This window comes from Sus scrofa, chromosome 6 (genome assembly GCF_054392235.1).
Source record: "Sus scrofa isolate SSC_HxYL_T2T_F1_AM1 chromosome 6, Sscrofa_HxYL_maternal_Yorkshire_Landrace_v2.0, whole genome shotgun sequence".
Lineage (NCBI taxonomy): Eukaryota > Metazoa > Chordata > Mammalia > Artiodactyla > Suidae > Sus > Sus scrofa.
Genome location: NC_139388.1, coordinates 152,088,857 through 152,104,170, shown reverse-complemented (window position 1 = coordinate 152,104,170; position 15,314 = coordinate 152,088,857). Strand labels below are relative to the sequence as shown.

The following is a 15,314-nucleotide window of genomic DNA, read 5'->3' as shown; positions in this document are numbered from 1 at the left end:
AACCTCCATATGCCACAAGTGCGGCCCTAAAAAAGCAAAAAAAAAAAAAAAAAGGCAAAAGATTGAATTTGCATTGGTTTTAAAGATATAAATTATATAATATTGCTAGAGCTTTATGAATTTTTATAATGAACATTCTAATGTTATATAACAATGAATTTTCTTGATATGCATAGTATCCTTCAGTTTTAGTAATATATTATTGAACTTAGTGAATAGATTATGATTTGACTGTTATACAAATTGGGAAAAACGTTTAATAGTTCTGTGTATTTGTTCTATATCTGAGATTAAAGTCTAAACTAGATTTATTTTCTTTGTGTACATAAGGTATATAAATGTTTAAAAACATCTCTCTGAGATGAAAAAAATAAGTGAAAGGATGATATAACCATTATGTCATTATGTATATACCAACTCCCAAATTAGCAAATATTTTATTGAAATATTTTGTGTTTTTAAAATGTTTTTTGTAAGGGTTTGATGAAATGGGCAAAGAGTGCCAGAAGGTACAAACTGCCAGTTATAAAATAAGTACTGAGAGTGTAATGTACAGGAATGATTATTATAGTTAATAATACTGTGTTTCACTTTTGATAGTTGCTAAGAGAGTAGATCCCAAAAGTTCTTATCCCAAGAAAAAATCGTAACTATGTATGGTAATAGATGTTAACTAGACTAACTGTAGTGATTATTTCACAGTACATACAGATATCAAGTCATTATGTTGTATACTTGAAACTGTAATGTTATATGTTGATTATACCTCAATAAAAAGTCTTTTTTTAAGTTTCGTTTTTTTGGCTGCACCAGCAGCCTGTGGAATTCCCCAGGCCAGGGATCGAACCCATGCCCACAGCAGTGACCCAAGCTGCTGCAGTGATGATGGTGGATCCTTAATGCACTGCACCACAAGAGAACTTTTTAAAAGTATTTTTTGTCCTTAAAAATATCATACAGATGATAGAGCCCTAATGGAGATCTAGAATAAATACCTCTAATACTATGGTCAGGAATTCTGCATTTTTTTTAAACTTATAAAGACAATTATTAAAAAAATGAATATTACAGTTAAAGATGAAATCCAATTCCTGTCCCTCTCTGATTCCATTCCCTCCCTCACTCCTTACAAAAGGGCAAGAATTTATGAATTTGACGCATGTTTTCCAGTCTGTGCCATTCTATTGTGATAGTCCTTAAAGCTGTTCACAGATTCTTTTTCTTTTTTATCTGGGCATGAGATAAGATAGTGCTGCTCTCTCCCTCTTTGAAGTTACCAGTGGACATGTGATTTGCTTTTTTCGATGAATGAAGTGCAGTATGAATGAGATATATTCCCTCTAGGTGGAAGATTATGGAGCTAGTAGGATCCATTGCTCACCCTTCCACTTGCTAAAGTGATTGAGGAAGGTTGTAGAACCTTTTTAAACACAGGTTCCAGAGTGACTGTAATGGGCGAAGCTTTCACCTTCCCTCCCTTCCGTCCTTACAGCATGGGATGTGCAGCATGAAAAACAAGAGGAAAAAACACCTTTGTTTTGTGAAGCTATTGAAATTGTGGAGCTGTTTCTTGTCAAAGCATCCCAACTAAAATTTTACTGTATAGTGTTTTTAAAACCTTAACCTCAATAGTATTCTAATGTATTTTTCATTTGGAAACTTGTTTCTTTTTTCTTTTTTTACCTCTGCCTTGTATTTTGGATCTTTTCACACTGATACATGTAGCTCTAGTTCATTGATTTAAACTCCCACATATTAGTCTGTCCTGTGAACTTATCATCATTGATAAATCTATTCTTTTTTTTTTTTTTTGCTTTTTAGGGCTGCACTAGTGGCATGTGCAGGTTCCCAGGCTATAGGCTGAATTGGAGCTACAGCTTCTGGCCTACATCACAGTCACAGCAATGTGGGATCCGAGCCATGTCTGCGACCTACACCACAGCTCACAGCAACACCCGATCCTTAACCCACTGAGAAAGGCCAGGGATTGAACCCACAACCTCATAGTTCCTAGTTGAATTCATTTCCACTGTGCCATGATGGTAACTCCAATCTATTCATTATTGATAGGCCTTTAGGAAACTTTAACTTTTCCAGTATTTCAAGTAATACTGCCATGAATATACTTTTACTTGTGTTCTAGTATACATCGCAGCTCTTTCACCACAAGCGGATTACTGGTTTGTAGGTTATGTACAATTTCAATGTTATGAATATTGACAAAGGCACTGCAGCTCATGCAGGGCCAGGAATGGTGCTATTCCTACCAACTAGGATGATAGACACCATAATTCATGATTGATCAGGAATTTGGGTTTTTTTCTTAAGAGTGGAGAAAATTAAGCCTAGACTAATGATGCTAGAAATTTAAAAGCAAGACCAGAAAGGATCTAGTTCATTCCTGATATCTTTACCACAACCTAAAACGAAATTTAAGAATATATAAATACAAAAACACTCAATACCCAGTAAGGTAAAAATTTACAGTGTCTGGTATCCAGTTTAAAATTACCAGACATGGGATGGGATTAAGATGGCAGAATAGAAGGACTAGGGCTCACCTTCTCTGATAAAAACAACAAAATTAGGAGTTCCCGTCGTGGCGCAGTGGTTAACGAATCCGACTAGGAACCATGAGGTTGCAGGTTCCATCCCTGCCCTTGCTCAGTTGATTAAGAACCCAGCATTGCCGTGAGCTGTGGTGTAGGTCGCAGACGGGGCTCGGGTCCAGCGTTGTTGTGGCTCTGGCATAGGCCAGTGGCTACAGCTCCCATTAGACCCCTATCCTGGGAACCTCCATATGCCGTAGGAGCGGCCCAAGAAGTGGCAAAAAGACAAAACAAAAAACAAAAAAACAAAATTACAACCAAGTGGTATGGGCCTGCAGCTGCAGCTCTGATTTGACCCCTGGCTCTGGAACTTCCATATGCCACAGGTGCAGCTCTAAACAGGGAAATAAAAAAGGAGTATCTTAAAAACAGCCCCTAAAAAAGGACATATTATGTTTAAATGGAAAAAGACAAAGATGACTGTGTATTTCTTGGAAACAGTTCAGGTGAGAAGACTGTGGGGCAGAATCTTTTCTTTCTTTGCTGAAAAGGAGGAAAAAATTCACCATAGAATTATTAAGACACTAATTAAGGCAACTGAAGACACAAATAAATGGAAGATATTCCAGCTCATGAACTGAAAGAATATTGTTAAAATGTCCACACCACGGAAAGCAATCTACAGATTCAGTGCAATCACTATCAAAATTCCATTGACATTTTTCACAAAAATAGAATATTCTTAAAATTGGTATGCAAAATACCCTGAATCCCCCAGGCAGTCTTGAGAAAGAAGAACAAAGCTGGAAGCCTCAGACTTTCTGATTTCAGACTATATTATTACAAAGCTATAGTGATTAAAACAGTATTGACATTAAAAACAGAAACGTTTATCAATGGAGCAGAATACAGAGCCTAGAAATAAGCCCCTGCTTTTATGGTCAATTAATTTAGGACAAATGAGCCAAGAACACACAATGGGGAAAGGACAGTCTCTTCAATAAATGGTGTTGGGAGGAGTTCCCATCATGGCTCACTGGCTAACAAATCCAACTAGGAACCATGAGGTTGTAGGTTCGATCCCTGGCCTTGCTCAATGGGTTAAGGATCCGGCGCTGCTGTGCGCTGTGGTGTAGTTGCAGACTCGGCTCAGATCCCATGTTGCTGTGGCTGTGGTGTAGGCTGGTGGCTGCAGCTCTGATTCGACCCCTAGCCTGGGAATCTCCATATGCCACAGGAGCGGCCCTAGAAAAGGCAAAAAGACAAAAAAAAAAAAGGTGTTGGGAAAACTGGACAACCATAGGCAAAATAATGAGTTTGGACCACTATCTTATGCCTTATACAAAAATTAACTCAGAATGGATTAAAGACTTCAACTTTAAAATCTGAAATCTTAAAACTCCTAGAAGAAGACATATGCAGTATGTTTCTTCATACTAGTTTTGGCAATGATTTTTTGGATTTGACACTAAAACAAAGGCAACAGTAGTAAAAATATACAAGTGAGACTACATCAAACTAAAAGTCTTCTGCACAGCAAAGGAAACCATTAAAATGAAAAAGCAACCTACTTAGTGGGAGAAAATATTTCAAATCATATATCTGATAGGGGGCTAATATCCATAATATATAAAGAACTCATACTACTCAGCAGAAGAATAAATGATTTGATTAAAAACTTGACACAGGATCTGAATAGACATTTTTCCAAAGTAGGCATACAGGAGGTGGCCAACAGATTAATGGTAAGGTACTCAATATCACTAATCATCAGTGAAATGCAAATCAAAACCGCAATGATACATCACCTCCTACTGTTAGATTAGCTATTATCAAAACAAGGCATAAGGGTTGGAGAGGATGTGAAGAAAAAGGAACCCTTGTGCATTATTGGTGGGAATGGAAGGTGGTATAACCATTGTGGGAAACAGGATGGAGTTTCCTTAAAAATTAAAAAATGAGAGTTCCCTTCATGGCACAGTGGAAACGACTCTGACTTGGAACCATGAGGTTGCAGGTTCTATCCCTGGCCTCGCTTGGTGGGTTAAGGATCAGGTGTTACCATGAGCTGTGGTGTAGGTTGCAGATGCAGCTCAGATCCCCCAGTGCTGTGACTTTGGTATAGGCCGGCAGCTGTAGCTCCGATTAGACCCCTATGCCACAGGTGCAGCCCTAAAAAGACAAAAGACCAAAAAAAAAAAAAAAAAAAAGAAATGGAACTACCATGTTGTGTGGTAATTCCACTTCAAGGTATTAATCTGAAGAAAACAAAAACAAAAAAAAATGCACCCCCATGTTCATTGCAGTGTTATTTACCATAGTCAAGACATGGAAAGAACCTAGGTGGTTACCAATGGCTGAATGGATAAAGATGTGATACATGTAAACAATGGGCTATTAGCCTAAAAAAAGAATGAAATCTGGAGTTCCTGTCCAGGCTCAGTGATTAACAAGTCTGACTACAACCATGAGGTTTCAGGTTCGCTCCCTGGCCTTGCTCAGTGGGTTAAGGATCCAGCGGTGCTGTGAGCTGTGGTGCAAGTCGCAGACGTGGCTCAGATCCTGAGTTGCTGTGGCTGTGATGTAGGCCGGAGGCTACAGCTCCGATTAGACCCCTAGCCTGGGAACCTCCAATTGCCTCGGGTGCTGCCCTAGAAAAGGCAAAAAGATTAAAAAAAAAAAAAAAATCTTGCCATTTGTGACAAGATGGTTGGGCCTTGAGAGCATTATTCTAAGGAATAAGTCAGATAGAGAAAGACAAATACTGTATGATCTCACTTATAGGTGAAATCTTAAAACAAACAAACAAAACATGAACTCATAGATACAGAGAACATACTGGTGTTGCCAGGGGTACAGATAGCAGGAAAATGGGTGAAGGGAGTCCTAAGGTAAAAACTTCCATATAAAATAATTGTCATGGCATGTAATGTATACATGGCTACTGTAGTTAATAGTACTGTAGCGCCTTTTTTTTTTTTTTTTTGTCTTTTTACCTTTTCTAGGGCTGCTCCTGCGGCACATGGAGGTTCCCAGGCCAGGGGTTGAATCGCAGCTGTAGCCACCGGCCTACACCAGAGCCTCAGCAACGCTGGATCCGAGCCTTGTCCGCGACCTACACCACAGCTCATGGCAACACCGGATCCTTAACCCACTGAGCAAGGCCAGGGATCGAACCCTCAACCTCATGGTTCCTAGTCTGATGCATTAGTCCAATTCATTAACCACTGAGGGACGGGAACTCAAGTACTGTAATGCTTTTGAAAGTTGTTAAGAAAGTAGATCTTAGAAGTTCTCATCTCCACCCCTCCCTAAATTTTTGTAACTATGTATGATGATGAATGTTAACTAGACTTATTAGGACAGTTATTTCACCGTGTGTGTATATATATATTGAATTGTTACTTGTGAACTGAAACTAATGTAATGTTATGTGTCTTTTTTTTTTTTTTTTTTTGTCTTTTTAGGGTCGCTCCTGCGGCATATGGAAGTTCCCAGTCTGGGGGTCTAATCGGAGCTGTTGCCGCTGGCCCACACCACAGCCACAGCAATGCCAGATTCAAGCTACGTCTGCGACCTACACCACAGCTCACAGCACCGCTGGATCCTTAACCCACTGAGCAAGGCCAGAGGTTGAACCCGCAATCTCATGGTTCCTAGTCGGGTTCGTTTCCGCTGCGCCTCGTCGGAAATTCCTTGTGTGTCATTTTAACACAAAAAATCCCACAGAATTATTTACTCACCAAAAATATCTTTTAAAAGTGAGGGTGAAGAAAGATGTTTTTTATTTATATAAAAGCTGAAAGAATTCATTACCATCAAATTTGCATTATAAGAAGTATTTAAAATGTACCCCCAAGTTCCCCTGGTAGTGCAGCAGGTTGAGGATCCAGCATTGTCACTGCCGAGGCTTTGGGTCAGTAGCTGGCCTAGGAAACTCTACATTCTGTGGGTGCAGCCAAAAAATAAAATGTACCCCAAGTTCATAGCACTATTCACAATAATCAAGACATGGCGTTCCTGTTGTGGCTCAGTGGTAACGAACCCCACTAGTATCCATGAGGATTGCAGGTTCTATCCCTGGCCTCGAAAAGTGGGTTAAGGATCTGGCATTGCCATGAGCTGTGGTGTAGGTCACCGACGCGTCTCGGGTCCCATGTTGCTGTGACTGTGGTGTAGGCTGGCAGCTGTAGCTCTGATTCGACCTCTCGCCTGGGAACCTCCATATGCCACGGGAACAGCCCTAAAAAGCAAAATAAATAACTAAAGGAATCTAGTGGCTTCACAAAGTCTGGAGAGTAAACGGTAAGAAGCACACTGTAGCTGTGCCAGAAAGAACTGCTGTCCAGATGTCACATGGGCTGCTCTCAGGGGTATTGATCTGTACCTTGATCTGTAGAGATGGGAAGGTAGACGGGGAAACAGTATCCCACTGCTTGAATAGGGATACTGTTCAAGTATCCTATTGAACAGGATACTGGTGTTACTGTATGTGACTCTGCCAGGAAGCAGCCTTAAGTGTTACCACCTTACAGGGGTGAGTGGAGCAGAAAAATATAGCAAAGGAAATGGGGAAGGAGTGCTTGGGCAGGTGTGAAAGAAAATCAGGAAGAACTTTATCAAGGAAGTGAAGGCATGGTTAAAAGTTTCCAATATCCTGAGAATTCAAATCAAATATGAACTGATGAGCTTATGGGCTGATACAGGAATATAACTAGTCCTACAAATTGTTGTTGGCTTGTCTGCTAGTTTTAGCAGAATATCATTAAGTGGCATTCTGTGTCAGCATAAGGAGAGAAAAGCACAGAATCAAAATAACTCAGGTTCTTGAGTAACGGATGTTGGAAACCTAGGGATAGTCTCTCAATAAGTGCAGCAAACCTATTTTACCCCTAGTGTTGGAAGAGTTAGCTGTCCCTTTGTAAGTCGTTCCCTTGTATGTGGTGGTCCCGTTAAATGAAAACCGTATTTCTTTAAATGTTAGCATCACGCTCAGGGTGGTGAGATGCTCACAGTCTGAGAACCGCATGGGCTCTGAGACCAACTGAGGGAAGAGCAGATTGAGTGAAAGGACAGGCAGGATTGTCCACACTATTTAAAGCTTTCTTTCTCCCTCGCTATGGATAGATTTGCCATGTTGTTATCACTGAATTTTAGTAAGTTAGATGCTCAGATGGAGCAACTCCACCGAATATTCCAGAGAGGCAGGAACGTTGAGGGAGCAGTGTCTTGTAATTTACAGTTTGCCCTGTGTTGTTTCTTTTAATTAGCGTTTTAAACTTTTCTTATATTGCCAGAAACCTTTTTTTTTTTTTTTTTTTTTTTTAAAGCTGCACCCACAGCATGCAGAAGTTTCCAGGCCAGGAACTGAACCTGAACCACAGCAATGACCCAAGCTGCTGCAGTGACAATGCCAAATCCTTAACCTGTTGTGCCACAGGAAACTCCTTAAAATCTTTATATTCTTTGTTTTTATGACAATAGATAAACAGTTTGATAAGACTACTTTTTTTTTTTTTTTTTTTTTTTTTGTCTTTTGGTCTGTTGTTGTTGTTGCTGTTGTTGCTATTTCTTGGGCCGCTCCCGCGGCATATGGAGGTTCCCAGGCTAGGGGTTGAATCGGAGCTGTAGCCACCGGCCTACGCCAGAGCCACAGCAACGCGGGATCCGAGCCGCGTCTGCGACCTACACCACAGCTCACGGCAACGCCGGATCGTTAACCCACTGAGCAAGGGCAGGGACTGAACCCGCAACCTCATGGTTCCTAGTCGGATTCGTTAACCACTGCGCCACGACGGGAACTCCTAAGACTACATTTTAATTTTACTAGATGTGTGCATGATATTTCATTGATTTCGAACTTCATATTTGTATCATGTTTTAGATTTTATAAATTGCCATGTGTATTTATTGCTTGATGCCGGAACAACTTAATTAGGTAGACAGGATTTTTTGTTTGTTTGTTTCACAAATTTCAAAGTTAATCTACTTGTCTAATATCATAATCCTGTGATCTTTTCATACCATCTTGTTCATCCAAAGAGCATACCAGATTGTGTGTGTGTGTACTTTGTTTCAGTATGTTTGATTTTAAGGACACATATATGTAAATTGGAGAAAGAATTGGCTTCTTCTGGGCATTTTGCTATCTTTTTGCTATGCTTTTGGTTTTTTAAGTTGTTGTTATCACACAGGGTCTTTTAGAACTTGCTGAGAAGAAAGGTTTGTAAATTTTTACAGCATGTGATATTGGAGGAAAAATATCAAATTTGTATGTAGTTTGAAAAGATTACCCCCCAATTCCCATAGAATATAGTGGAGCTCCTAATATACTTTCTATACTTTACTGGTTTTGAAATTAGTTAAGTGGAGATGTCAGCATTTAAAAATAGTGAAAAAAGGAGTTCCCGTTGTGGCTCAGTGGTTAACAAATCCGACTAGGAACCATGAGGTTGAGGGTTCGATCCCTGGCCTTGCTCAGTGGGTTAAGGATCCAGCGTTGCTGTGAGCTGTGGTGTAGGTCGCAGACGTGGCTTGGATCCCGCATTGCTATGGCTCTGGCGTAGGCTGGCAGCTACAGCCCTGATTCAACCCCTAGCCTGGGAACCTCCATATGCCAGCAGCAGCCCAAGAAATGGAAAAAAGATAAATAAATAAATAAATAAAAATAGTGAAATAGAATAGAAAATATCAGCGTGCATCACACATGGAATGGTGTTCCAGAAATTTCAATCTGTATTGTACTGAGGCACAGGTATAAACCATGTATTTCTTACCATGGATCATGGTCCAAAATGTTTGAAAACACTGGCTCAGAAAACTCTCATACATTCTTCTTCCAGCTTTTGTTACCTTATTGAATGGTGAACAAGCCCAGAAAGCAATTCAGACGTTTCATCAATATTCTTTTCGAGGAAAAGACTTAATAGTCCAGCTCCAGCCAACAGATGCTTTGCTGTGTATTACCAACTTACCCACTTCTTTTACATTAGAAGAGTTTGAAGAACTCGTTCGTGCTTATGGAAATATCGAGAGATGTTTTCTGGTCTACAGTGAAGTCACTGGCTGTTCCAAAGGCTATGGATTTGTGGAATACATGAAGAAGGACTTTGCTGCAAAGGCTCGGTTAGAGCTATTGGGTAAACAGTTGGGAGCATCAGCTCTCTTTGCACAGTGGATGGATGTTAATCTATTGGCTGCAGAGCTCATTCATTCTAAGTGCCTTTGTGTAGATAAACTCCCTAGTGACTACAGGGATTCAGAGGAGCTGTTGCAATTTTTTTCCAGTATCCATAAACCTGTGTTTTGCCAGGTATGTATTTTTAAAGTATCATTTGAAATATTTTAAAATATCTGTATATGTACCTATACTACATGCACTCACAAATTTATTATACCTATGTGACTATCATGATAGATGATCTAATTCTCCTTTAGTCTGTAGGGAACCCTTTAATGTCATGGTAAATTTTACATCAGTTCCTATTGTCGACGGGCCAAAGTATATTGTTCTTGTATAATTAAGTATATCTTAGAAAATCCATCGCTTACTCATCTTCTTCTCATTGCATCCATTCTTTTTTTTTTTTTTTTTTATCTTTTTAGGGCCACACCCATGGCATATGGAAGTTCCCAGGCTAGGGGTTGAATTGGAGTTGTAGCCGCCGGCCTATGCCACAGCCACACCAGACCCAAGCTGTGTCTGCAACCTACACCACAGCTCATGGCAACACCAGATCCTTAACCCACTGAGCAAGGGCCAGGGATCGAACCTGCGTCTTCATGGATGCTAGTCAGATTCGTTTGCACTGAGCCACGATGGGACCTCCCCATTCTTTTTTTTTTTTTTTTTTTTTTTGTCTTTTTAGGGCCGCACTGGCAGCATATGGAAGTTCTCAGGCTAGGGGTTGAATCAGCCACAGCTGCCAGCCTATACTGCGACCACAGCAATGCCAGATCTGAGCCATCTGCGACCTACACCACAGCTCACAGCAACACCAGATCCTTTAACCCACCGAGCAAGGCCAGGGATCGAACCCACATCTTCATGGGTACTAGTCAGGCTCATTATCACTGAGTTACCATGGGAACCACCCCCTCTTTTTTTTTTAGGGCCACATATGGAAGTTCCCAGGAAGCTAGGGGTCCAGTCAGAGCTGAGACTGCCAGCCACAAACAACCACAGCAACACTGGATCTGAGCCACATCTGCAACCTCCAACACAGCTTGTGGCAATGCCAGATCCTTAATCCACTGAATGAGGCCAGGATGGAACCTGCACCCTCATGGATACTAGTCTGTTTCTTAACCTGCTGAGTCACAACAGGAACTGCTGATGTTATCCATTCTGGAACATTCGTGCATTGATCCATTCATCCATCCACATTTTATTGATCACCTTCTTTGTGCCAGACACTATATTGCTAAAGTGTCAGAAATACAGAGAATAGAAAGCTATTTTCTCAATACCTCACAGTTTTGTGTAAGAGACTGACATGTAAGCAAATAATTGTAAATCCTGTATGGAGAATGATACAATGGATAATAGAGGTGTAAAAATGCATTATTTTGTCTTAATGGCGTCATAGTAAGTGACATGTTTAGAGAAGATCCTGAAAACTGACCACACTGGCAAGAATTTTCTTTTTTTTTTTTTTGTCTTTTTGCCTTTTCTTGGGCTGCTCCCATGGCATATGGAGGTTCCCAGGCTAGGGGTCTAATCGGAGCTGTAGCTGCCGACCTATACCAGAGCCACAGCAACTCGGGATCCGAGCCGCATCTGTGACCTACACCACAGCTCATGGCAACGCTGGATCCTTAACCTGCTGAGCAAGGCCAGGGATCGAACCCTCAACCTCATGGCTCCTAGTCAGATTCGTTAACCACTGTGCCACAACGGGAACTCCGCAAGAATTTTTAAGCACTTTCTTAGAGTAAAATGAAATACATTCTACTAAATAGACAAAAATATATACTATGTATAGCTCCTTTCCCTACACGTTTTTTTGCCCATGCCCACTACATGTGGACATTCCCAGGCCAGGGGGTCAAATTCATGCCACAGTAACAACCTGAGCCACTGGAGTGACAACATCAGATCCTTAACCCACTGGGACACAAGGGAACACCCCCTTACAGATATTTTATAGCACCTGCTGAACTCTTTCTCTTTTGCTTTCCTTTGCTTCTTCCTTCTCTCTCTTTTCTCCTGCTATCCTCTTTCTTCTCTTACCTCCCATCTTTCCTTCCCTGCCACCCTTTTTTTCTGTAATCAAACATTCATTGAATTTCTACTGTGGCAGTAGAAATTCTGGAATTTGTGTATAATTTGTTTATATCTAATTAATTAAAATTAATGCTACCGTCTTACTTTTTCTTATATTCCCACTCCTCCAATCCCAACATACTAAACATCAAAGAACTCATGCAAGAAACTTCAAAAAATGAGAGTATTTCGAAACATCTTTGTCAAGTTATTGAAAGTTGATTATCTTATTAATATGCTGTCTTGGATACTAAGAATTATATAGTGATATCCTGTGGCCGAGAATTATTCTTTGTGACTTTAGTTGAGGCCTTCGAAGCAAACATGAGGGGAGAAACTACTTATAACAACTTGTAATTGAATTACAAATCTGAGTTGGAAGGAACCTGAGAGGTTATCTAGTCTAGTCACCCATATGGTTAAAAAAAAAAAAAATTGTTACAGTATTTCTGAGTCATCATTTAGCTTTTGTTAAAATATGTCAAAATAATGGAAAATGAACCAGATCCCATGTCACCCAGGTACACGTTTGACTGGCTCTCATATGGAATGGGATGCTCCTCTTTAAAACTGCTGATGCTGCGGAATTAAAATGATTCTGTCTTTTGAAAGACTTAAAATGGTAGTATAACTCGTTCGGCATGAAGGTTATAATGACTCAGGAATAATAAAAATGTTTTAGAAGTTCTCAAAAGATTAGTAAAACCACTTTATGATGCTTTTATCACCAGATCTGTTAAACTTAGGCTTTCTCGCTTGGTAGGTTGCCATAGACCACATTGAAGACACGGTCTTCTTTGTGGTCAGAAGAGACCAAAGGAACTAATGGCTTTAAATGTTTGCTTTTGAGATTGGGTTTGGCTTAGACAAGGGATGGGATTGTAGGAGAAATGTTTGGAAGAGGTAGATATTTTCCCTTCTTCGTGAATGGAAAGAACTTTTATGGAGGAACAGACATCTGAAGACAGTTTTAAAAAAGGAAGGAAGAGGAATTCCCTTTGTGGCTCATCAGGTAACAAACCTGACTAGGATCCATGAGGGTGCCGTGGTGTAGGTTGGCAGCTGTAGCTCTGACTCAACCGCTAGCCTGGGAACCTCCATGTACCATTTGTGGGGCCCTAAAATGACAGACAGACAGACATGCATACAGAAAGAGAGAGAGAGAGAGAGAGGGAGGAAGGAAGGGAGGGAGAGAGAGAGAGAAAGAAAGAAAGGAAAAGAAGAAAGGAAAGAAGGAAGGAAAAATGTGAAGAAGAAATAGAAATTTGGTCTACTACACAAGAAAGTAGAAAAAAGTTCCTGTGTGGTGTTGAAGGCTAAAGATCTGCTGTTTCTGCAGCTGTGGTAGGTTGTTGCATTTGTGCCCTCAATTTGATCCTTGGCCCGGGAGTTTCCATATGCCACAGGCACAGCCAAAAAATAACTAAGAGAAAAGAAACTAAAAAGGACTAAGAAATGAGCTAATTGTAGTATCAATTTGTGAAAAGCCAGGTCCAACTAGAAGTGTTGAAGCTGCACCTTCTCAGAGATACACCCAGATGAATTTCATCACATGCACCGCTTTGTAGCATGAATGCATGCAACACTTAGACACTTTTTAGTGTCTTATTTTGTTCTATCTTTTGCTCTTTGTACCAGTCTTTACAGATCCAAGACTTTAGTGTCTTTTTTTTTTTTTAAACAATCTTACAGGTAGGTAACTGAAGATGAATTGAGTTCTACGTTGCACGAGTTTATTTAGGGCACATTCAGAAAATGTTTGTGTCTCGCATATAGTATTTTAAACAAACCTAGGGCACAATTTTCCTAAGTAAGGTTTGCTTTGGTGTACTTGACCAAATTCCTGGGACCTGCCTAAAATATTGAAATACAAATTGAATAGGATTCCTCCTACCTTTCTTTTTTTGCTAATGCAAACTTTACATAGATGTGATCCAATAATTGTTTAGCATGTTTCATTGTCTTTGAATTAATTTTAATTTAACATAGTTTAATTGAATTTTTTCTTTTGTTTTTTAGGGCCGAATGTGTGGCATATGGAAGTTCCCAGGCTAGTGGTTGAATCAGAGCTGTATCTTCTGTCCTACACCACAACCACAGCAATGTAGGATCTGAGCCGCATCTGTGACCTACACCACGGCAACACCGGATCCTTAACCCACTGAGCAAGGCCAGGGATTGAACCTGCATCCTCATGGATACTAGTTGAGTTCATTTCTCCTGAGCCATGATGGGAACCCCTGAATTTATTTTAAAGTTTTCATTATTGTGTCCGCATATTTTTCTGTAAATTATCAGTCATATACATGTTATTATTTGAACATTGGCTTTTAAAATAAATTGGAGATTCAAAGAAATAAAAAGGAAATTTGACAGAATCTTTCTTACCTTCTGGAAGGACTGCATCTACCTAACTAGTAAACTTTTATTTTCAGAAAGGAAGAATAGGGAGTTCCCGTCATGGCTCAGTGGTTAACAAACCGGACTAGTATCCATGAGGACACGGGTTCGACCCCTGGCCTCACTCAGTGGGTTAAGGATCTGGCGTTGCCATGAGCTGTGGTGTAGGATGCAGACATGGCTCGGATCCCACATTGCTGTGGCTGTGGTGTAGGCCAGCAGCTATAGCTCCTATTCAATCCCTAGCCTCAGAACCTACACAGGGCTCGGGTGCAGTCTTAAAAAGACAAAAAAAAAAAAAAAAAACCCAAAAAGGGAAGAATACATTACTTTCTCCAGGCTCATGCTCTGAGACATTGTCCTTGAATTCATAGATGATATACTTTTAAATAAATTTTTCTAAGTCAATACTGGAGTTCCCCTTCTCATAAGTATATTCCATCAGCTTGCACAGGATGAAGGTAGTTATGTTGGTGGCTTTGCGGTGGTTGAATATAGCACTGCGGAGCACGCCGAAGAGGTTCAACAAGCAGCTGATGGTCTGACCATCAAGGGAAGCAAAGTTCAAGTTTCCTTCTGTGCCCCAGGAGCGCCCGGGCGAAGTACATTAGCAGCACTAATAGCAGCTCAGCGTGTGGTAAGTTGTTCTTACTTTTAGGATATGGAAAAGTTCAAGTGGTGTTTTCAGCTGTCCAGACTAGTGGAGTATTGATGGGACCTTCATTATATTTTCATTACATAAAGATGTCCTTTTTAAAAAAAAAAAAAAATTGCCTAAGTGGTACCTCTGCCAAATCAAGCCAGGAGTCAATACAAAAGAAGAAATTGTGTTTTGTAAAATATATTCACCTCAAGAAAAAATTTTGAGGAAATTTCATTTATTCAGTAAATGTTTGAGTTCTTGTTCTGTAAGTTTCGAGTGCAGCATGCCCCCCTTTGCAAAGAGTGTTCGTAAGCATCCATAGTAGAAGTCGAGGAAGGTGTGGGCCTCACTTTTGCACACACAGCACGCTGGCTGGTCGGCTTACTCCTCTCTCTTCTTCTCTGGTTTAGAAGTTCCTTGCAGATAGAGACTATTCTTCTTTCACAGTTTTTACTCC

The 15,314-nt window shown here is 40.3% G+C and overlaps 1 protein-coding gene across 17 annotated transcripts in view; it reads left to right on the top strand.

Annotated features, from left to right (window-relative positions):
- The window catches only part of RAVER2 (ribonucleoprotein, PTB binding 2), a 127,615-nt gene that overhangs the window by 34,009 nt on the left and 78,292 nt on the right, over positions 1-15,314 (top strand). For 16 of the 17 annotated variants that reach the window (XM_084964808.1, XM_084964807.1, XM_021096539.2 and 13 more), the window contains exons 3-4: positions 9,392-9,861; positions 14,660-14,851. In XM_084964808.1, the coding sequence (XP_084820934.1) occupies positions 9,392-9,861; positions 14,660-14,851 (662 nt within the window). Of the gene's footprint in view, positions 1-9,391; positions 9,862-10,436; positions 11,331-14,371; positions 14,852-15,314 lie in introns of those variants that run through there. The other variant, XM_084964823.1, reaches the window with a different exon arrangement.